Genomic DNA, 23,499 nt, shown 5'->3' on the forward strand with positions numbered 1-23,499 from the left:
TAACCAGAACTTTTTACTGTTTTTGAACTATAACGTTTTAGGCTCTAATCTTGATCAGATTATTAAATTATAGACTGGAGTTGCCACTCATCCCATAAAATAGGGATTTGTTTGTTATAAGCAGAGATGTCCGGTGCCGCCGCTGCTTTGTAATGCCTTTAATCGGACCACTTTTTCGGTAACGAATAATCTAACGAGTTCGTATTTCAAATCCAGTAATCAGATTAAAGTTATTTATCCAAATCATAGCACATTAATATTTTCTTGTGTATTTATTTTTATTCCTTCTTTGCGTCTTTGGGAGAGACTCTGTGACAGTTAGCAGTGACAGAAACATGAACAGTGCATGGAGATGCGCATTTTGTTGCTGGAAAAACAGAAATATCGTCAAGCCCAACTGTTATTTGTGGCTTTTGTCTTGTTTTTTCTAAACTTATAAAAAATAATGATTCACCGGTTGCGTTTTTTGGGGGACTTGTGTTTGAACGTGAAGTTGCTCATTTGAGCTTGGAAATGAGCAGAGATACATAATCAGCCCCAGAATATGTCTATCTATTTAGTTTCAGTCAAACTCTCCCTGTCCATCATCTTAAACCAATCTCCTCCTCAGTTCAACCTTTGTGATTCCATGTTAAAAGCGCTTTATAAATAAACTTTACTTACTTACTTATAAGTGGACATAGATTGTTGATGTTATGATTATAAAATAACTAGCAAATAGTAAGTATTGGCAAAGCTCAATGTAATGTGGGGTCCTCATACCATGAGAGTATATCTGGAAAGTGGCAACTCCAGTAAAGACTATAACTTATTTGTGCAACCACCTTTCTGCTGTTAACTACAAAAATTTGAGCAAGAGAAGAGAGAGTAGTGTTAATGAAATGTTTTTCCCAAACACTGTTGGAACAGTCTCGACTGCAGTTGAGGGAGAGGTGTCAGTGAGAGGACGATGTCACAGGTCAATGAAGAAAAAGGAGGAAGCTCATTACCTTCAGGTTTCTCAGATGAATAATTATCAGATGTTTTGATTAGGGTTAAGTTTTATTTTATTTTGTTTTGCTGCAGTTGCACACTTGGCAGTAGAAAATTGATGACAGCATAACAGGATTAATAATTTTTATGTCCCTATTGGCAGGTTACACTTGATTCTTTTGTGGTGCCTGTGGAACTGAAGTACATGTCATGTTCTTGCACAGCTGGGAAAGCCCTGTGCAATCACATGGTGGGTCTTCTGTTTCAAACTGCTCACTACAGTACAATGGGCTACAAGACCGTACCATTGCCTCTGTCGTGCACCAGTTCACTGCAGACCTGGCACCGTCCAAGGACAAAGGTCAGATATTAATATTTCTTTAACTTTTTAGGTTTTAGGCTAATCACTTGTATTGATTTATTTTTAAATAAATCATTTGTGATTATAGGGAGTTGCACCAGAGGCTACAAATGATATGACAGTGTGTAAACCTGTGGCAAGGGAAAAAACCAGGATTAGGACTAGCGTGAAGTGCACACTGTACAGAGCGTATGCAGGTGAGGGAATGAGTCCCCTGCTATTCAAAGGTGGTAATGCCTTCCTAACATAGATAAGAATGAATAGCATGTATTGCTTTGTATTTCATATTAGCTTACATAATTATTAACATTTTATTATTAACATTTGTAACAGCTTTTTCATTATGGTGTGAAAGGTCACATGACATAATTAAATCTACATAAACATTTACGTCTCTCACTTGCCAGGTCCTCTTCCAGATCCTCATATTGAAGCCAGCGGGGAGAAACTAAAAGAAATCCGTCCACAACCAGGAATATGCAAGTTGCTTTATGGACTGCAAAACCTTACTTTAGTGGACTCTAAATTTGGTCCTGTGCCATTTGGTTCTGTGCTCTCATATCAGTGTCCTCCTGAAATGAGCAGAGACATAATCAAACATCCAGATGCCCCTGAGTTCCCTCAATTACCTGTTGACGGCTACAGCTTTAGGTTTCCACTAGATTTTGAGCCTAATTATAGGCAACTTTGCCATTTAGAGAGCCTTAAGATATCACGTAAGATCTGTGCTGCTATTGAAGCAGAAACCAGACAGCAATCAGAATGCCAGCTGTGGACAGAGGTACGCAAACCCCGACTTACAGCCAGCAGGTTCCGTGAAGTATGCCATGTGCGTGGTCAGTCTTCTGCCAAGGCCTTGGCAACTCGTATTCTCAGAAGAACTCCCCAGACAGCTGCTATGAAAAGAGGGTTGGATCTGGAACCTGAAATACTGAAGCAATATTCTGATTTGTTTGATGTCTCTGTGATGCAATGTGGGTTTATCATTCATCCTGACGCACCTCACCTTGGAGCTAGCCCTGATGCTAAAGTCTTCAACCCTAAGGAAATGCCTCCATTTGGGTTAGCTGAGGTAAAGAGTTGCAATGTTGACAATGTGGCACAAGTTAATCACCTAGTTACAATTAAAGGCCAGGCTTGCCTTAAGAAGAGTCATAAATACTATTATCAGGTTGAGGGCCAATTGGCTGTAAGCGGACTTCAGTGGTGTGATTTTATTACAGATACCCACACTGACTTCACAGTTGAGAGAATATTTAGGGATGAGGAGCTTATCCTCTCAATGAGACAGAGGCTTGATCATTTCTATCATGACATCTACATGGATGTTTTCTTAAATGGTAAACCTTGAGAAAATGATTGTTATAAAATTGATAGGCCTTTTGTAAATACTCTCCCTATCACAAATGGGCTAAAGTTGTGAACTTGAGGCCATTTGTGTATGCTCCATGTTCATTTTGTAATATAATTATTCTATTAATGTTTGCAATTGATGGCCACAAATCTTCTTTGTTCCACAATAAAAACGTTAATTTGAACATTTTCTCTCATTCAAATACTTCATTGACAGATGTGTAAAATGTACAAGAAAGTGCAATTTAAATGTAAAGGTTGTACATATGTAGCTACCTCAAGATAAGCTATTTACAATAGATTTGATAGAACTGTACACATCTATTCATTTATTCAATAATAAAAACAAATACAGGTCATATATATGGAGAGATTTTGTTTATAACACAACTGTTTACATTAATGCTCATCCAAGGGCTGTGACTTGCAGGAGAAGAGGCTCTACACAGGTTTGTCGCCTTTTAGATCCAGAGGTCCCTGATAGTTTGAAAGTAGACAGCAGATGGCCCACAGCTGATTGACTGAGCCTACCATAGAAAGAGGAACAAGACCATCCCAGATATGGTACTCTTTCACCCTTCGTATGGCTCTTTCAACTAAAATCCTCAGCCGAGCAATAGCCTGGGTCTTCTGGGTGTCCTCCATGCTGAGTTGGGTGGATTTTTTAAGTGGAGGAATGATAAGCGTTGCTCCCACCTCTGACAGAATCTTCTCTATCTGGAAACCCTTGTCGGCCATAACCCCATCTCCAGGCTGAAGTAACGTTAATATCTGTGATTTTCGAGTTATTTCTATGTCGGAGATGGAGCCTGTGTACAGTCTGGATACAAATGTTATAATCCCACAAGGAGCAATGCCAATCAGACCTTTAAAGGTGGTGTGGTTTTTGTAGTTTGAAAAGGTTTCTGACTGTAGTGTGAGTGAGGATGCAGTTTCACAACGGATCTCAGTGCAGTCTATAATCGCACGCACGTGAGGGCAGTACTGTTTAAATTTGTCAGGCATGGTGCGCTGAACTTGCTCTCTTGTCATCCACAATGACAGCGAACCAAGAACCAGGTAAAGGTAACTAGTCCATGTTAAAATGGTGCGGCTAACTGTAGACAAACTGACCTCAAAGATGGTCGACAAAGTCTTCTCCTGAAGTCCAGCTGCAACACGGCAAAGAAACATAAACAGTTCATCAATGAGTGGAAGTTTTCGCTGTGGACTAGGTATTTCTTCTGCAGTCCGCTGTGCCTTGGACCAATACACTAGCCTTGAAGCAGAAGGGTAAACTGACTCCCAAAACACATTGAAGACCTCTTTTGAGGTGAATTTGGTGTAATAACGGAAATCTTCATCTGTCAAACAAAACCTGAAAATCACTGGCTGCTTCTTTTGAAGAGTTAGCTCTAGGATTTCCATTTCAAGTGATAACACTTGGAACTCCAACTCTTTAATTCTCTGTATGGCACCGTGTAGTTCACCTAAGGGAAAGAAAAATAAATGTTAATAGACTTCACACAAACATCTATAATTTTTCACTGTCCTCATTACAGGATACACGTGTGCGTGTGTGTACGTATATATGCATTTTTTGTGTTAAACTCAAAAAACACTATATTTTCTAGACGGTTACAATGTGATTCATTGCCATATAATTTTTCTACAAGACACTTTATGTAATACTAACCCGGAAAAGAATGACAGGCATAGTCATGGTCTTTTGCCATTGGACCTGCAGGCAATTTTTCCTTTGAGGAGTCCTCAGGGTCAGTAATCTTATGTGAGTCATCCTGAACAGCAGCACTGAGAGACTTTTTGGTTCGCCTGTAAACAGACTCATGAGCTTGTGAACTTCTCCCTAGATGTGAAAAATATGTTGAGTCACTTCATGATCATAATACATTTTTGTTTATATTTTTAAAAACTGTTCAACAATGTTCTCCTTCATTTACCCCAATCATTCCAGTGAAATCTAGAAGGCACAGCTCCTTGACTAATCCGTTTTCTTCCACTGGCTGTTGTACTTATATCCTCTGGGGTAAAGTGCTGGCTGCAGACAAAGGTGCTCCCTCTGAGGATTTGAAACATTTTTCCTTCATCTCTCCTGATTGCTCTTACCCAGCGGGCACGTTTTTCCACATCCACAGGAAAGTCATGGAAGCTCAGATAGGGTTGTTTTTGTTTGTTATTTGAACAGCATGGCACACTACAATAGCAACGGTTTGATGATTGTGCCATGCTTGTTTGATAGATGGGTCGTTGCTGAGAAAGATGGAAAAATACAACAAAACAAAAAGAGAAATTATGAATCACATCAGAATATGTGAATGATGCATGTAAATCTTTTAAGTCAATATTTAAAATACTATTCTAAACAACGTTGTTGGAAGCTGCCCTTTATTTTCCATTAATACAGAAAATGAACCTCTAAACGTTACATCACTGACAGGCGGCGGTGTATATGTTTCCTAACTGTGGCTAAAGCTGCTGCTAGCTGGTTTACTCATGATCAGAGGCTGGTTCCTTTGAATACAGTTGGAGAATGGTAAATTGACAATGACTTATAACGGTTATCTAGCACGTAAACACTGTTTTATAAAACACAGAAAGTGAACCTCTAAACGTTACAGCGCTGACAGAGAGTATATTTTTCCTAAATGTGGCTAAAGCTGCTGCTAGGTGGTTTACTCTCCGATCGGAGGCTGTTTATTTTATACACAGATAGAGAATGGTGAATTTACAATGATTAGTAACAGCTATCTAACACTTAAATGCTGTTATTATTAAACTTACCTTTTATTATATCCTTAAGATTATGAGAATGCGGGAAGTTTTCAGCTTGGTTCCCAAGGCAAAATCACACCGGAAGTAAAGATACCCAGTTTTGAGTTATGGCGGCCATTGTCTGACGTCACTGTGAAAAGGGTCTATTGGCTGGTTGTTCAGTCAGTGGGCGGGGCTCAGTTTGAACCTCAGTCCCGCCGCCTACATCGGTATCAAATTTCCTGCTGCCATCATGGCGACCAGCAGAAGCTTGTTGTGAACAAAACTTTCTGAACCAAGTGAGATATATTTTTGCGCTTTTGCTCGGCGTTAAAGGCATTTCCGTGGCTGTTTTATTTATGTTTTTGTTCTCTTTTGAAAGTTTAGCGCACTTGCCGGTATGGCTGATAGAACGGAGAGGAGGAGGCAGCCAGCGGGGCGGAAGAGCCGGCAGAGCCAGCCGAGGAAAAGCTCCAGCGCCCGGGTACAGTCTTGAGCTACAGCCGTTAGCAGTTAGAACCGTTAGCTGGCGCTTCGCGGCGTTTTTGAGATGTCCTAACTATTCTGAGAAGCTAGAACCGAATTATCTTTTGGGGGGGAAAGCTTTTGCCAATCATCCGAGTTTAAAAAACGTTGGTTAAATAGTTTAATCCTGCGACAGACTGGCGACCTGTCCAGGGTGTACCCCGCCTCTCGCCCGGAACGTAGCTGGAGATAGGCACCAGCAACCCTCCCGACCCCATTAGGGACAAGGGTGAACAGAAAATGGATGGATGGATGGATGGATGGAAATAGTTTAATCGCAGTAGCAAGGGAAAGTTTAGACAACACACAAGTAGGCCACCGGTGTTGCGGTAAATTCGGTCACCCCTCACATCCGATGTTAAACTGCTTCGGTTCAGGATCCCGTTAAAGGGATGTTTCACTCTTTTCAAGCTGAGAGCAGCTTCGGTGTTTATATTTTCCACTGAGAGCCTTTTTTTAAACGGCTCCCATGTTTTAAACCCCAGTAGTTGAAATCATATCTATGCTTTCAGTTTATAACAACATCTGGGCTTCTTTCACCTTTCCACTGAACACAAACAGCCTCTTTTAAAGCTTTAGAAATATTATGTAGGTAGCCATAGTTTTTTTTAAATAATGCCGTTGAGAATTTCCATCCTCATCATGCAAGACAATTATTTATTCCTGAAAATGTATCCTCTTTAAGTCCAGTTTAACAATGAAATCTTTTTTTTTTTTTTCATTTTATAACTATTAAATTGGTATTATTTAGGCTCACCAATCTCCATTTTATTTACCTAAATTAGTACATGGAGGTAAAAGAAAGTGTTGCCTACTATAGAACCAAATAATATCATGACAATATCATCAGTTTCATTGTTGGTAAAAATAAAATAATTGGAAAAAAGATATTGTTTTACTTTGGGCGCTGAAGTATCTTTCGGGACTGGAAAGGAAGAAGAAAATATTTGCAGATTTTATTCCCTGTCCCATTATCTGAAAGTTGTATCAATACAGGGTTTCCCCCAGAAAACCTGCTGAGCCCGGCGGTCGGGGCGCCGGGCGTCCACCGTGTTTTTGTATTAAAAGATGTTAAGTAGACAGTAGAAGTAAAAATATTACTGGGTAATTATATGTTACAGGAAAACAGCGCCAGTGAAAAGCTATTTAAACCCACAACTAGTCTTAAAAACAACAAATTAAAAAATACAATTAAAATGAATATTAATTATTTGCACTTCTGTTTAATCCAAAGTAAGTCAGCGGCTCCATCAGGTCTTCAGGGGCCATAAATGCTAATATTTTAACATCGATACATAAATGTAACATTTGTTTATTGAGATGATCAAAGCTGCTAAACTTGATTTAATGGTTTCAACATAAATTTTAAAGATTTTAAATTGTTTAACATTTATGTCAGATTTTAAGGAGCTGGCAAGTTTACTTTGTAAAAGTTCATAGAACAATATTCATAGATTGTTTTGTTACCATAGCAACAATCTGATGCTGTGAGTTTAATCTTTGAGTTTGAGCTGTTTGTTCACAAATACAAATGATTAAACTGTAATTATAACTGATTGTTTTCAGGTTGGCCAGTTAATCTACTCTCTCTCTCCCAGATTAAATCCAACCCAGAAGCTGTTAGAGGTGCTGATGGTTTTAGCAGCAAGAGGGGCCCCTAGGTCAGATTCTGCCCCAGGCCTCATGCAGCCTTGGACTGGCCCTGCAGGATGAGTTCAATCTGCTGCTCTGCGCACTGCTGCTAATTCATTTAATTAATGCTGCCAATTAAATGAATTGGCAGCATTTAATTTAATGCGGTGGGGCTAGTAAAGCATGGTGGGCCGCCAGGCCTATAATACACTGGGGGAAACCTATTGAAGGTGAAGAAGATTAGCAGTTCTTCACGCCAAGCTGCGGTTTGGAACCGTTAGCTTAGCATGCCCCTGTAACAGCGATAGTCTTCAGTCAGAGGCCTTTTTTGGACTTTTGCAGTTATTAGCAGGTTTAGATTCATGTGACTGTTTCTGATTTCAGACGGTGAACAGTTTGATCTTTAGCCGTCTGGTCTGTTTGCTTCAGGTGTCTCTGGAAAAGGTTCTTGGGATCAGCCCGGTGGTCAGCAGCTTCCTGACCTCTGACCCTAACTCTGGCCGTATTGCGTATCCTGCAGGGTGAGTGCCGCGTCACGTTCCCTCTCCTCCTCCAACCATCTTCACCTTCTTCAAATCTGACTAAACTGGTTTCAAACGTTTGTGCAGCAAAACGTTTTGTTTGTACCGCAGTCATTTCAAAGATATTAACTGTTTCCAGAGGTCATTAAAGGTCAACATCACCTAATTCACTTCAGACAAATTTGGTGCCAATCAATCAACTCGACTATGTTTGTGCTGCTTTTGAAAATATTGATCATGACCTCTGCATATGCATTTATGTTTTTTGGTTTTATTTAATATATTTATTGATTTGTTCAGAATAAACTTATTCATATTCAAACTGTCAGAAGCCGATTTGAGCAGTGGCAGCGTGTGATGACGTTGCTGTTCCTCCTCCAGGTGTGTGGTGGTTCTGTTGAGCCCACAGAGCAACAAGCAGGATCACATCATCAACGCCTGCAGGAAGCCCTTCACCGCTCTGAGCTTTTCTCCTGACGGGAAGCACCTGGTGACCGGAGAGGTGAGGGACAAACCGGACGCCTCTTGGTGTTTGGGTTGTTTTGGTCTCCTCACGTCGCCCCCTGCTGTTCCAGAGCGGCCACATGCCCTGTGTCCGGGTGTGGGAGGTGAGTGGAGGCCAGGTGGCCGAAGTCCAGGCCCATAAGTACGGCGTGTCCTGCGTGGCGTTCTCCTGCAGCGGCTCCTATGTGGTCTCTGTGGGGTTCCAGCATGACCGGATCGTCAGTGTGTGGGACTGGAAGGTGAGGACACACACACACACACACTCACACACTGAGTGGGTTCTGAATCCCAGCTGCTGGGTCCTGGCTGGTTTTACACTCAATGATCCTTTAAAGCCTGTAAAACACCCAGGGTTTCCTTACTTTTGAGTTAAATCTGTACGTTTGATTGGGCAGATGAATTAAGTCACATTTTGACAAAGCTACAGACAACCTGATTGTCCGATCCTGTTGACAGGAAGTGAAAGAAACAGTTTCTCTAGGAAAATATCCCTCCAGAACAGACTTATCATAGTTTCTTCACATAGTTGATATCCAGGATGTCAGTGCATCCGTAAATTCTTGTATCTATAATTAAAGCCTTAAAATGTCTTTGACTAATTTTGAAAAAAAAAGTAAATCGCCATTAAATATGTTTGTCAGATGTTCTTCGACTCAAGGCGATTGAAGCTGCCAGGAACTAGCTGCTGCTATACCCCTAAACGTTAGCTCACCAGCTAACCTAAAAGATTTGTTGGTAGCTAGAATGAAGGTCATTTGCAAAACTGATGTTCATATTTGCAAAATCCGACCCTAGTTGCAAAACGGCCAGTACTTGAGGCCAGTGCATCAATCCAAGCTTTATTACCTTTTTCTGTTCATAAAATATAAAATTTCATTTATGATGGCGGTAAATTCTTATATTTGAGTTATTCTGAAAACAGAAGGTTCTGGATTGTTTTCTGCTACATTATTATGTTATTGTTTATGTCTTTCCATCTGTACTTGTTGCTAACATTCTACCTTACCTTGACCTTTGACCCTGAGCAGAAAGGCTCCATCATCGCCACCAACAAGGTGTCCAGCAGAGTCTTCTCCGTCTCCTTCTCCCAGGACAGCAGCTACTTCGTTACCGCGGGAAACCGACACGTAAAGTTCTGGGACCTGGACGGCTCCAAGGACCGGCGGGTCAGCTGACGGCTCCTCAGCCAATCACAGCCTGGCTTCCTGCAGCTCGCCTGGCTCTCACCTGTTCCCTCTCTGCTCCCAGGTGAACAGCACCGTGCCGCTGATTGGTCGGTCCGGGTTGCTAGGCGACCATAAGAACAGCGTGTTCTGCGGAGTGGCGTGTGGGCGGGGCCAAGCTGCGAGCAACACGTACTGCGTCACCGCCGCCGGGGTCCTGTGTCTGTTCAACGGCAGACGGCAGCTGGAGGCCTGGGTGGACCTGAAGGTCAGAGGTCGTGATGTTGGCATGTCAGGGGCGTTCCCGCGATAACTCGGCCTCTTCTCCTGCAGACGGCGGCGGCGAGCGGCCTGGCGGTCAGCGAGGACTGGGTGTTCTGCGGCTGCGCAGACGGAGTGATCCGGGTTTTCCGGCCGGCCGACCTGGAGTACGTGGGAACGCTGCCGCGGCCGCACCGCCTGGGCGTGGATCTGACTCGGAGCGCGCCGCACAGGTCGGAACGCCGCCACCCCCTCTGCTCTGCGCCGTCACACCCGTTCTGACCTCTGACCTCCTGCTCCCACAGCAGCCCACCTCCCGCCGGCTCCGAGGCGGCGCATCCCGACACCCTGGCGCTGACCTTTGACCCCAGAGGGCAGCGGCTCAGCTGCGTGTACACGGACCACAGCGTGTACGTCTGGGACGTGGCGGACGTGAAGAACGCCGGAAGGGTGCACTCGGCTCTGTACCACAGCAGCTGCGTGTGGAACATCCAGGTCAGGAACGCATCATCAATATTCTGATCGATCATCAATCAGTAATCATCCTGTTGGTTTATAGTCACTCTCATCTAAATCTGTTCATCACGGATTCACCGATTTGAAGGTCTGATCTCATAACACCAGCAGAAAATGTTCAGATTTACCTGAAGGAAATGCAGTTTTGGAAGCAGAAAAACCTGGACTGGACCAACCGAGTTGATCAAATATCAACGTTATGAAGTTATTAATAAATCAGGAAACTTCTCCTTTGGCACCAGAAGGATAATGTTTTATTTTTAATCCAGTGACGTTTGGAATGTTTTGTTTTCCAGGTTTATCCGGAGCTGCAGGATCCGTCTCAGGCCTGCCTGCCTCCATCATCCTTCCTCACCTGTTCCTCTGATAACACCATCAGGCTGTGGCACTCTGACGCCCCCATCAGGCAGAGGAACCAGTACAGCCAGGTGAGACCGGACCGGTTCAGGCTCAGCTCATCACAGTGGCTTCAAATGATGCGATTAATCAAAATTAATTCAAGCTAAAACACTGAAGGAGAGTTGTTTCTTAGTTATGATTCTTTTTTTAAATCCTTTATTTTGTATTTTTATTCTTTGGAAACTTCTTTAAAACGTCGGTTTGAAACTAAGTAGGCTTATTCTACTCTTTCATTTTAATCAGAACTTTGCAATTTGGTGCCAGACAGTTTTTAAAGAATATCAGTTTAATAAAAAAATCCCAGGACTGTTCAACTAGCTAAGCCGCTAGCTGGGCGGCTAGCTAGTGTTGGGCCTAAATCTTGGCCCAGTGAAGCCTTGTTCCACTGCGGCGCGGTTCGCTGCAGTCCAGTTCATTTTCAGGAGCGTTTCCAGCGCTAACGGACTCGGCCTGGCAGAGCGGGTTGAACCCAGACGGCTAACGCTGCTCATGCTAGTGTGACGTTTTCTGTCCTCCAATCATTGGACGGTGTTGTAGCTCTGTTGAACCGGTTCTAGGTCCAAAATAAGTTTGATTTACAACAATAAGAGTGTGAGCGGTTATTGAGTCACAGCAGTTATCAGAATAAATATTTATCCACCAACGAGCTTCTGTTATGATTTGGGTTTTATCCAGAAGGACCAGATGGGTTCTGACCGGTCCGGAGTCCGGCTTTAAACCAGAATCGTTCTCTGGCTCTGCCTGACGCTCCGGTTCTGCCGGGTCCAGTCAGTGGACCAGGTGGTTCGTCCTCAGGCTGCAGCGGGTCGTTGTGTTTCCAGGACCTGCTGAAGATCCTGTATGTGGGGGAAGACGTGCAGCCCCTGCAGGCGGCGGGCGAGCGGGCCGAGGCCGACGGGCCGGACGGGAAGGCCGGGATCCGGGTGCTGGGAATCAGTCCGGACGGGAAGCACCTGGCGGCCGGAGACCGCTGTGGGAACCTGAGGTGAGAAACCGCCTCAGGATGCAGAGCCTCAGGTTTGTGATCAGAGCCGGACGTTAGCCGTTAGCTAACAGAACCGGAGCTGCTTCAGGTTCTGAAGGTTCACCGCAGTTCAGAGAAACTCAGTCTGGATGTGGAGGTTTGGTTTAATCATTTATGATTCATTTAGTTTTCTTTTTACAGTTTACTTGTTCAAATCAGAATTTAATTTCATCCAGGATTCTTCAAATGTTGCCGAAACTCGCCCTCTTCTGTTAAAGTGTTGAACTGATTCACCTCCTAATTGGGCTGCACCGATTGCAGGTTTCTGGCCAATTTTATCTGATGGTATTTTATTTTTTATTTTTTCTGATCTGTTGCTAAATATAGCAAGAAAGAGTTGGTCAGCCAATGAATCGGTGAGCCGTACTCCTGATGCTGCTTTAGAACGCCATCAGGATGAAAGCTTTACATTCTCCTGAGGACTCAGAGACTTTGTTCTGTAGCTTGGTGTTTATCAGGTTTCCTTCCTGTGAGCCGTCATTTGAATCTGTTTCTGTAACCAAGTGGTGCCTCCTGTTTCCAGGATCTTTGACCTGGAGAGCCTGACTGAGCAGCTGAAGATCGAGGCTCACGACTCCGAGGTTCTCTGTTTGGAGTTTTCTCCTTTGTCCTCAGGTGAGATCCAAGCTGTTGCTCCATGTTACCATGATGACGTCTGAACGCAGAACCGGATCCTGTAAAAAAGCTGACTTCCTGTTTACTTCCTGTGACTGGTTCAGGAGTGAAGCTGCTGGCCTCAGCCAGCAGAGATCGACTCATCCACATCTTCAACCAGGAGAAGAACTACAACCTCCAGCAGACCCTGAACGACCACTCCGCCTCCATCACCGCCGTCAAGTTCACCGGTGAGGGCGGGGCCAGCCAGGCGCCCGCTCCTATTGGCTGCTCCGGTTCAATCTGCTCTGAGCCAATGATGCGTTCAGGGAACATTCAGCTTCTGCTTGTTCTGGGTTCAGGTCAGAGTCCAGAGGTCCAGCTGGTGAGCTGTGGAGCCGACAAGAGCATCTACGTTCAGACGGCCGAGCAGGTTGGACCCTGAACGCACCACAGCTGCATCTCACTGCGTGTCAGGAAGGCGTTGCTGTTCACGCCACAGGAACGCTGAGCTTCATGTTTCCATCCTCCACTTCCTGTTTCCTGCAGCCAGGCGCAGCGTCAGTCTGTTTTAGTCAATCAGAAGTTGAACCAATAGAATCCATCTGCAGAGTTATGAACAGGGTAAAATAAATCAAATGACCAGGATAAGAATAAGAATAAAATTATTGGAATGAAGCCATAATGCTGAGAGGAAATAATGTGATAATAAGAGAAGAACGTTACTGAGACGTTGGGCATGTTGTGTTGTTGCACTTCAGTAATAGTTTAATAAATATGGAAATGATGCGTTTTCAGCATCAGAACCGTTTTATCTCATTAAAATGATTTCATGGCTCCTGAGCCCGGCCGCTCCACTGGGTCTGATTCTGGTTCTGGTTCTTTCCCCAGACGCCGGACGGGTCGCTGTTCTCCCGGCGCCACCATGTGGTGGAGAAGACCACGCTGTACGACATGGACCTGGACCCGACCGGAACGCGCGTCTCTGTGGCGTGTCAGGACAGGAACGTCAGGTAAAGACCGACCGGAGCGCTCGGCCTGTTTGACCTTTGACCCTCTGACTCAGCGCTGCCTCCTCAGAGTTTACAGTGTGGAGACGGGGAAGCTGGAGCGCAGCCTGAAGGGCTCGGCGAGCGACGAGGGAGCCCTGCTCAAGGTAACCGGAACCGCTTCAGACCAGGGTCTGGCCGACCTCTAGCTGACCTCACCGACCTCCGGCTGACCTCTGGCCGTCTGCAGGTTCACTCGGACCCGTCCGGATCGTTCTTCGCCACCAGCTGCTCTGATAAGAACATCACCATCTTTGACGCGGAGACCGGCGAGTGCGTCGCCACGCTGTTCGGTCACTCAGGTGAGGAAGAGGAAGATCAGCAAAGAAATGTTCTGACTGAAGCTTCTAGAAACTAGAGCTGCACCGATGGCAGAACTTCTAAAACCTGACCTGCCGATTCTGAGTTTGGCCGATAGCGTTCTTGTATCGGTTCACCTCTACTAGAAACGGCAACATTTTTCTGGAGACGTAGCGTAGCTCTACTTCACTTTATTTTTGCTTAAGTAATGTCTTAAATCACTGTTTCCTTTTCAAATCAAAGTATTGAGTATCATGATCAATCAATCAAATTTTATTTGTATAGCACATTTCAGCAGCAAATCATTTCAAAGTGCTTTACAGAAACACGATGCAACATAGAATCAATGATGTCATCAGATGGAGAAAAATCTAATTTTAGGTCCAAATTCTGAATCTTTTAAAGACAAAAATAAAAAATGAACACAAATAAACTGTAAAACAATTCTGACAGAAAAAACTTCCAGTTAATGTTTTTCAGTATAAAGCTAAAATGTGTAACAAAAACCTTCAATGAAAACTGCAAAGCTGGTCTATGAACGAGAGGTCTCACTCCAACATAAACTAATGCATTTATTCAGTTTATTCATGTTTGAATATTCATTCAGTGAAGTTACTCAAAGTGGAGTTTCTACTTTATCCCACAGAACAACTGAACTGGTTTGTTTGCTGGATTTTCATATTTAAAAAATGAGAATATGGTAAAAAACAAGTTCAGTATTTTTTTTATATTTATAGAGACGTTGCAGCGTAACGGAAAAGACCACAATATTACTAACAGGTTTTGGTGTATTTGTAGAAAGTTGAGTGGAAGGAAAAAGTGCCCAAACAGGATAACTGTTAACTCCATTGCAGACGATGGCGGCTCCTGCTGACCTTTTGACCTCTGTGTGTTGCTCAGAGCTGGTCAGCTGCATGCGGTTCAGCCAGGACTGCAGACATCTGATCTCAGCGTCCGGAGACAGGTAACCTCTGACACGGCGGCCCGTCCGGCCGTGACCTCTGACCCCAGTCTGACCCCCGTCTGCTGTTCTGCAGCTGCGTGTTTGTGTGGCGCCTGGACCCCCAGATGAGCAGCACCATGAGGAAGAGGCGGGCCCCGGGGCCGAATGGCCCTCGGCAGCCCAGCATCAGGTGGGTGACATTCCTGGAGGCGACAGCAGGGGGCGCCGGCCGCTTCAGCCGCTCTGTCTGTGTTCCAGGAGGGAGACCTTCATCACCGTCCCCGTCTCCCAGCTGCCTCTGGCGGAGGACAAGGAGGATCAGCGGACCCCCGGGAGACCGGAGCCCCCTGCTGGTGAGTCTGAGCAGATCGGCCTGAACCCAGGAGACGGAAAAACTTCATTTATTTATTTCTAACAAGTTTTTAAAAATAACAGAGGGACTAAAAAACTCAAATATCCCCCAGTGATCAGGAGGTAGAAATGTTCCAGTCGACGTATGCAGACCGGACCCAGAACGGTTTGTCATGTTGGCGAAAAATCTGAATATATTTCCACGCAGCAGAACCTGCTGCTGGCAGAGCAGTTTATGGAAGATCTGTCCTTCCTCTGAGCTTCACGAAAACCTCCTAAAATATTTAGTTTTATCACGATGGCGACTCTCTGCTTTAGATCAGGGCTGGAGCTGCACTGGATTAATAACTGGAACCATCAGGAAGATTTTGACTGTTTCATAGCTGATGACTGTAAATCATTTAAGTGATTAAATGATTGAGATTAAGATTATTGAGATTATTGAGTTCTACCTCGTTGCTGAAGGTTCCACATTCATGAACTAAACTTTGTTTTTCAGAGACGATGCTGCTGGAGACCAACGGGAAGATGCCCATGTGGTTCCGGAAGCTGGTCGGTTCCCTCTGATCCCGACGATATCGGACCGGTTCTGGATACCGGACCGGTTCTGTGTGGATTCTGTAACGTCAGGTTTTGTCTGCAGGTGGACGCCGAGGCTTCGTCCGTCGACCAATCGGAGGCGGAGCCCAGCCAAGTGCGCAGCCGGTGGGCGGAGCCTCTGAACCCGCTGGCCTTCTGCTCCGGCCTGAACGCCAGCCATGAGGAAGAGGAGGAGGAAGAGTTCCACCCTCAGAGCCTGGACAGCCTGCTGGGAGAGGAAGAGGAGGAGGTGGGCGGGACACCTGGGTGATGTCATCAGCTGTGTTTGTGATGTCATCAGCTGTGTGTCAACTCTGTGTGGCGTTCAGGTGCTGCAGACGGCCAGGGGAAACCAGACCTTCATCCTCCAGTCTGACGGCAGCACCGCCCTGTCCGACAGGTTAGCCCCGCCCCCTCGGCCCGGCGCTGCGGTTCTGTCCGGGTCTGAATCTGGACTTCCTGTTCCAGGGACTTCAAGGTGGAGGCCGGGGCCGATCCTGCGCTGGAGGTCAGAGGTCAGGGGGCGGAGCCTGTGTGGAGGACGCACCCCAGTCCGGACTCGGCCTGCTCCGAAGGGTCGACAGGAAGTCTGGAGCCGCAGCACGACACCGGTAAACAGCGCCGGAGCCGGTCCATCTGCAGAGATACAATCCAAAACCTGAAGATCCAAGAGATCTTGGATCTCTAGAGGGCCCGGCAGGGGGCGCTAGAGGGTCCATGGGGGCAGGGGGGATTTTAGGGGCCAGAGGGCCCGGCAGGGGGCGCTAGAGGGTCCATGGGGGCAGGGGGGATTTTAGGGGCCAGAGGGCCCGGCAGGGGGCGCCAGAGGGTCCAAATACCAGGATTTTTAACATGTAGGAAACATCTGGAGTCATTTTCCACAGTGAATAAAACAAACCGAATTGGAGAACGTTCTGTCTCTCGTGACCTTTGACCCAAACAGAAACCGATGGTGGAGAATTGAAGCTGATGTTTAATTTCAGTCCATATGAAACTTTATTCACTTTATACTATATGATTAACTTTTATTTTGTTTTATTTTAGTAGATGTTTAAATCCTGGGAGAGTCGAGTTATTGTGAAGTTACTGTCCTGAAGTTTTAACAGACCATAATAATCGAACCTTGGACTCATTAAAATCCTCAGTTTAATCTTCAGCTCAGCGTGAGGCTGAGATACTCAGAGACGTTTAAACCTGAGCTGCTGTCATTTCCACCCGCTGGAGGTTTTTCTCCAGTTTCACCTGGTTTGTCTCCTTTGCTGTTTCTAAAAGCTTTAAGTTACCTAGCAACCAAAGACGAGCTCCAGCAGCCATTGTACAGCTGGTTTTCCCGCTGTACAATGGCTGCTGGAGAAGACAAAGCATTTTGGTGTTGACTCACCATCCAGAAGCCACTTGCTGCATTCTGATTGGTTGTGCAGGAGGCTCCACTTCTGCTTTTCAAAGATGTACGGTTATATTATTGTGCATGTTTGCAGCCATTTTGACGTATCAGTGTAAACGTAGAGTTGGGGGCGTGGCCAGCAGCAGCTGATTTGAAATCTCTAAGAATGATTTTGTGTAAAACGTGATGAGCGTGTTTTGTATAGGCCACGACTAACCCACTAAAGGAAACAGAACCGGTCGCCTTTCAAAGAATCCAACATGGCTGCCTGAAACTAACCCGAAAGGTTCTGCAGAATTTAACGTTTGGATCTAAAATATAAGAGCTTATCTTGGGTTTTCAAAACAAAGGCGTCATATTTAGAAGTAGAAGTGTGTTTTGCTGCAGGATGTTCTGATCCGAACTGCTTCTCTCCGTCAGACACCGACTCCCTGAGCCAGAGCAGCTCTGTGGGCAGTTTGGGTCCGGAGGACGACGAGGACCGGAACTCTCTAAAGAACCACTTTGAGAGTTTGGCCTCCAGTCTGGCTGAAGGTAAGAACCTCCTGACCCGACCCGACTTCCTGCTGCTGCTTCCCGCTCTGAGTGCCGTGTGGTTCTGCAGAACGCTTCGATGCGGACCTGACGGCGCTGCGGCCGGCCCAGGAGAAGCCCTTCCTGAACCCGCGCCTCAGCATCTCCACCCGCTTCCTGTCCCGCTTCCAGGACCGAGTCCGGTCCATTCCCCGCGGCCCGGCGCCCCCCGAGCGCCGCACTGACACAGAGGCGGGTCTGGTGTGCTCCAGGGTCCGACCCGGCCGGATCACAGGCAGGATCTCTGAGGAGAGCAACTCAAACCCGAAGATCGGATCAAAACTCCAGATGAGATCCGAGCCCAGCGGCGCCATCGGGTTTCTGGGTTCGACTCTGGAAGAAAACGCTGATGGAGGCGAGTTCTGATCCGGTCCAGTCTCGGTTTATTACACGGATTCCTATTTAACTGTTAGTGGAACTGAACATATTAACTAATCAGAACCGTTTAAAGCAGATCGTTGTTTTAATGGATCCTTAATTCCTTCAGTCTGAATCCTGGTTATTTTAGCTCCACTTTGTTTTACTGGTTTTGATGCCGGTTCTTTAAACGCCCCACTATAACCCCTTCGGCCATTTTGCTGGCTTGATAGCAGATACACAATTAGCTAACGACGCAGAAACTTTTTATGCCATAATTCAATAAAACATTTCAACAGCAGACTTATCCATTCAGCCTCCACGGCTTGTTAGCGAGTTAGCTAATGCTAACGCTACGTTACTGTCTGCATTTGGATCATGACAAAAACAATGCTGGACTGTCTATGTAAAAATTTGAAACTAATGATTCGGTTCGGTCCTCAAGGAGCTAACAGCTAGCATACAGTGCTAACATTAGCAAAGGTATGATGCTACTGCTAGCAAAACGGCAGCCAGGACATCACAGACACAACAAATGAATGTCTAACATATAGTTTGTCATCTTAACATGAGCAGCTTTCCGCTTTGCTTTGACTGAACCACTTCTAGTTTCCTTGAACTTGGACTACAAAATTACTGTAAGACATAAAAATGGCGGATTAACAGAACATGCTAGCCTGAATCCATGACCTTGTTCAGCAGTTCTGCAGCAAATACTGTGATGTGATCATTCAAAAAACATAGAAGAGACTGAAAGATGTGAGCCAATAAAATAAAACCGTATCTATGCAGCTTCTGCAGAGACGAGATTCAACCTTCCTGCTGCCCCACAGACTCAAATACGCAACCGACTGGATTTCAGGGCTAAAATAATCAAGAATCTTTAAATGTCCTCAGATGCCAAACGGGACCTTTAACTCTCTGCTTGTAGTTCAGTTTCTACACAGAATTATAACAAACTGAGGAAAAGTTTTAGGATTTTCTTTGTTTAAACCTGAAGTTGGTGATAAACCAGCAGCAGGTCGGTTTGTTCAGACGGTTCTGTTTGGATTCATGAGCTGAAAGCCAAGTTCAGCTCGTCTGACCCAAACGGTCCGGTTCTGCCCGGATTCGTTGAACTCCGAGGGACCGGAGCCTCTTCAGGAACTCTTTTGTTTGGAAGCAGGCAGCCGGACCGGCTGGACCGGTCCTGCTTCAGATCAGATGAAGATTGACGTGACTGAGCTCAGACCGGTTCTGAACACTCAGATCGTCCCCCCGATACCGATCAGACCTGGAAGGCGCCGGTCGGGTTTAACGGATCTGTTTCTGGTCCGTCCAGGAGGCCGGGAGCGCCTCCCTGAGGAACTCCAGATAAATTCACATGTTCCGTTCGCCAACAGGGAGTGTTGGTGTGACCGCAGTGGGAGGTAGAGCGGTGCTGGGTAGCAGAGCTTCCTGTGGGATTTCCCATGAGCCCCGGCGGCGGGCGGCCCGCAGACGACACACGGTGCTGGTGCTGCGGTGCAGGAAGACGCTGGGAGGTGTGTGAGCGACTAGCGGTGTGTCTCTCACGGTGCAGCCGAGGCTTCTGGGTGAAGGTTTCTCTCCTGATCAGCAGATGATTTCCAATCAGTCGCATCAGGACCAAATTGGTCTGATAATCATCTGACAGAGCACAACTTGGGCGTTTCCTCTCTGACTCACCTGAGTCAGCTTCACTGCCTCACCTGTTTCTGTTTCCACCAATCAGACGTCACGTCCAGAACTGCCAACAGCTGCGCTTCGTCTTCAGTAACGGAGGAGTCCCGCCTCGCGTTCCTGGACATCTCCAAACCCGCCTGCTGCCCCCTGGAGGAGAACAAGGAGAACCAACAAATCATGCCCACATCCCAACAGGCTCCGCCCACATCCCAACAGGCTCCACCCACATCGCAGCAGGAGCAGGGCAGCAGGTAGGAAGCTCCAGTCACTTAAAACATGGCAGCAGTCTCCAGGGGCATCATGTCTAAAGCGGCGTGTGCACGAAAAATGTGCGGCGCCATATTTTACACACAAGTCAGCATGTATAAAAATTTACTATGCGTCAAAGTTTGCATAAATATATGCAAATGTTTGCTGGTGTGAAAATGTGCGGCAGCCACACAAATTTTTTCTGCGGACAATATCAAACTGCAAAGAGTCAAAACTCACTAAATCCACTGAAATCTGACGACAATCAGTTATTTAGACCAAGAAGCATCAAACCCGATGTTTTTTATGATTTTAATATTTTATTGTTTAAACGTAAACGATAAAACTGAACCGCATTTATTCTCAGACAATAAACTAACACACACAAAATAAAGAAAATAAGTGTGTGAAAACCTCACTAGAATGTAAATAATACTTTTTCTCAGTTTTTGTCTCATAAAGATGAAATGCATCTCTGGGGTCATTTCATTCTCACTAAAAGAAGAAAACTGGGTTTTATCAGCAGATTAACTCAGACCTGCTGATTACAACTAATCAACAGGTTTGATTATTTTTAAGGTGATCAAGGTGTGAATGCAGTCACAGGTATTTAAGTACCTGCATCAAGGTGAGCCGCTACCTGAGGAGCTTTGGCTCAGATGGAGAACATGGCCATGGAAGGATTTAGAGGGAGCGATTGATCAGAGATCAGATCGATCTGCTGGGAAATGTTGATGGTTTATGAGCGTTTAGATTAATCCAGACTGATCATCCTGGAGCAAAACTTAAAGAGCTGTGTGGTACCGGTACCGGTACCGGTCCAGATGCAGCCGCCCGCTTTGTGAATGCGCCTTCTGGACATGAAGCCTCTAGTATTTAGAATAATCGTCCACATTCCCACTCAGAGTCTCTCTGACTGTCTTTAAATCCGGCTGAACGCTCTGCTGCTCTAACAGCCATTTACAGGATCTCTTTATTTTTAATTTTTTAATTTTGATTTTTTTTTCTTTAAAATGTATTTTTATTTTTGTGAGGTGACATTATGTGTCCTCAAAGCACCTTTTAAATAAAATATATAATAATAATTATTATTATAAATACTTATACAGCTACAAACAAAGACGTTGCTATGGTTACTGCTTCACGCAGCGGCAGACTTCCGGGTATTTATACTAATTTACATTAATATGTATTTATGGAGGCGACAGGCGGAGCAGCAGCTGCTCTGTTTCCCACAAATCAGGATTTATAAAGGAAAGGTGCGCGGCTGCGGCTTTATGCATCTGGGTTTTTTTGTGCGCCGCACTTTTCTACATTTTTCCGCACAGCAAGTTTTAGTGTGAAAACTGCGCAGTGTTTTATGAATGAGGCCCCAGATCCTCAGGTGAAGTCAGAGTTCACTCTGACTCTGAAAAAGTACATTTCTGAAAAAAAAACATTTTTTCTTGCAAATTTTGGAGGTCAGAATTTTTTTTTTCTGAAAAATGTCTGAGTTTATTTCTCAGATTTATTTATTTTTTTTATTTACTCCATTTTTTCCATCGGTCCTGATTCACCGTCATGTTAAACTCTGAGTTCATACAGGTCCTTGAAAACCTTGGAAATGCTTTAATTTCAGTTGAGTGTTTTCAAGGATTGGGAAGTGCTTCATCTTCAAACAGTTTTGTAGTAAAGTTCAGTCTAACGTTTGATTAAAAACCTAAATTTGGAAAACATTTACAGTGGAAACCAGATGTTTTCATACTAACATGGTTTTTTTCTCGCTGTTGAAGTTAAAGCAGACCAAACTTTTCTTTTAGCTTTATTAGATTTACCAAAATTATTTCAATTTACTAAATTCTAAGATATTGGAAAACATGTTTTATTATTCCTATTATAAACTTCAGATTATGATCTGAAGTTATATTTCAGTTTATCCTGTCCATGCTGCAGAATATAGAATAGTATCACAAGACATTATTAATAATTAATAAATATGAAAAACTGTGTTTTTCATATTTATTAATTATTAATTAAGTTAAACATTATTATTTATCAGTTTTCTCCTTTTTAGCTTGCAGGTTTTGGCCACGCCCCCTGCAGTGACATCACTGCGCGCCGGCAGCCTCGACGAGACGCCAACCAATCCCAACAGGACACTAATCCAGAGCCCCGCCCCCCCAGCGCCACCTGGGGGATGGAAAGGGGCGGAGCCAGCAAGTCCGACTGATCCAGGTGGGCTTCCATAGTTCAGTGATGTCATTTTGTTTGGCCGGCGTCTTTTATTGAGTTAAACTTTGAGTTCAGATCAACTGAAAGAGAGTTTGAATAAAAGCCCGTTTTTTTTTGTCAGTTCTAAAGTTTTGGGTTTTTTTAAATTGAGGGGAAAAATGGATTAAAATTTTAACTATGAAGCCGACCTTGGTTCGGTCCGATCCGGCTCACCTGAATTCAACTCCAGATTTTAGGGAATCTGAAATATTTTTAAACTGAAAAATGTTTGGAAAAAAACCCGGATGAAGGTTCTGCTGAAGGCAAAACTTACTTTATTTTATTTTTAGATGTTTCTGCTGCACCTGATTCGTCGGTCTTTGCCCCGCCCACTTCCTCGTCCCCCGTGTCAGAGAGGCTCCGCCCCCAGGCAGACAGTGGCACCTGTCGGACAGGTGAATCCTCGGATCGTCTCCATGGAGACGCTCTGAACCTATAAAATCATGTTTTTATTTTTGTTTTTCTGCTTCAGGTGAAGAGGGGGCGGAGCCTGTCAGCCTGCAGCAGTGTCAGCAGGCCGCCATGGCTCTGCGCCAGGCAACACAGCGAGCCGTCCTCCTGTTCCGCCAGGTTGGCGTCGTTCTAACGGCGGCCATGTTTAGACCATTTGGATCACTCGTCTGATTTCTCTGATTCTCCGTTGACGTTTTTTCCCAGCAGGTTTTCGGCTCTGAGGGATCAGAAAGCTGCTCCGTCCTGCAGGAAGCCGCCATCGCCGCTCACAGGGAGCTGCAGGCTGTGCTGCCGGCGCCGTGCAGCGGCGCCCCCTCTGGTCAGACGCAGGATGAGCAGATGATGTCACTCCTGGAGAAATACTCTGAGCTCCTGGTTCAGATGACTCAAAACAAACTGAATAAAATCTGAACGGTACGAAGCCGACAAAGGCCAGGACTAAAAGCACCTTATTGTTTTACCTGCAGTATTTTACTTTTACATTTTAAATCACTCACTGTTTTTGAAATTGAAACTGTCTTTTAATTTCTTAATAAAGTTTGTGTTTTAATGAACATATTTCACTGATTTTTATCCTGCTATGGATTAGAAATTCCAATTTTTTCCAGGAAGCTATTTTGCTGCAACTCAGGTAGAAAACAAAACATCAGGCAGAGATGGACTTTATTGTTCTATCCACCCAAAGCAGGAGGATGATGACGATGAAGCACCGGAGAAAAGAGCAGATTTCAGATGAACTGCAGGTCCACATC

The 23,499-nt window shown here is 45.0% G+C and overlaps 3 protein-coding genes across 4 annotated transcripts; 2 read left to right on the forward strand and 1 right to left on the reverse strand.

Moving 5' to 3' along the window:
* Positions 1–432: 432 nt before the first annotated feature.
* Positions 433–2,684, forward strand: LOC114161964 (uncharacterized). Its single transcript, XM_028045681.1, has 4 exons — positions 433–995; positions 1,136–1,333; positions 1,422–1,530; positions 1,741–2,684. The coding sequence occupies exons 1-4, from the start codon at positions 882–884 to the stop codon at positions 2,682–2,684; spliced, it is 1,365 nt and encodes a 454-aa protein (XP_027901482.1). The 5' UTR covers positions 433–881.
* A 100-nt stretch (positions 2,685–2,784) lies between these two features.
* Positions 2,785–5,064, reverse strand: LOC114161729 (uncharacterized). Its single transcript, XM_028045272.1, has 3 exons — positions 4,627–5,064; positions 4,362–4,532; positions 2,785–4,155 (listed from the first exon to the last, which is right to left on the reverse strand). Exons 1-3 carry the CDS (start codon positions 4,910–4,912, stop codon positions 3,128–3,130), a joined length of 1,485 nt encoding a protein of 494 aa, XP_027901073.1. The 5' UTR covers positions 4,913–5,064; the 3' UTR covers positions 2,785–3,127.
* A 9-nt stretch (positions 5,065–5,073) lies between these two features.
* On the forward strand, positions 5,074–23,303 carry wdr62 (WD repeat domain 62). Of its 2 annotated transcripts, none has more exons than XM_028045205.1 (32): positions 5,074–5,736; positions 5,820–5,921; positions 8,024–8,115; positions 8,497–8,617; positions 8,691–8,858; positions 9,648–9,785; positions 9,868–10,050; positions 10,116–10,276; positions 10,349–10,538; positions 10,856–10,987; positions 11,780–11,943; positions 12,506–12,597; positions 12,702–12,827; positions 12,939–13,009; positions 13,468–13,589; positions 13,657–13,732; positions 13,816–13,927; positions 14,826–14,889; positions 14,963–15,058; positions 15,127–15,221; positions 15,719–15,771; positions 15,863–16,048; positions 16,128–16,198; positions 16,267–16,409; positions 17,603–17,716; positions 17,787–18,110; positions 19,495–19,635; positions 19,845–20,046; positions 22,098–22,258; positions 22,585–22,689; positions 22,767–22,864; positions 22,952–23,303. In XM_028045205.1, the coding sequence occupies exons 2-32, from the start codon at positions 5,838–5,840 to the stop codon at positions 23,156–23,158; spliced, it is 4,092 nt and encodes a 1,363-aa protein (XP_027901006.1). In that variant the 5' UTR covers positions 5,074–5,736; positions 5,820–5,837; the 3' UTR covers positions 23,159–23,303. The 2 variants fall into 2 exon arrangements, with proteins under 2 accessions (XP_027901006.1, XP_027901007.1); XM_028045206.1 differs by having other exon boundaries at positions 10,352–10,538; positions 15,863–16,049; positions 16,126–16,198.
* Positions 23,304–23,499: the final 196 nt, after the last annotated feature.

This window comes from Xiphophorus couchianus, chromosome 18 (assembly GCF_001444195.1).
Source record: "Xiphophorus couchianus chromosome 18, X_couchianus-1.0, whole genome shotgun sequence".
Lineage (NCBI taxonomy): Eukaryota > Metazoa > Chordata > Actinopteri > Cyprinodontiformes > Poeciliidae > Xiphophorus > Xiphophorus couchianus.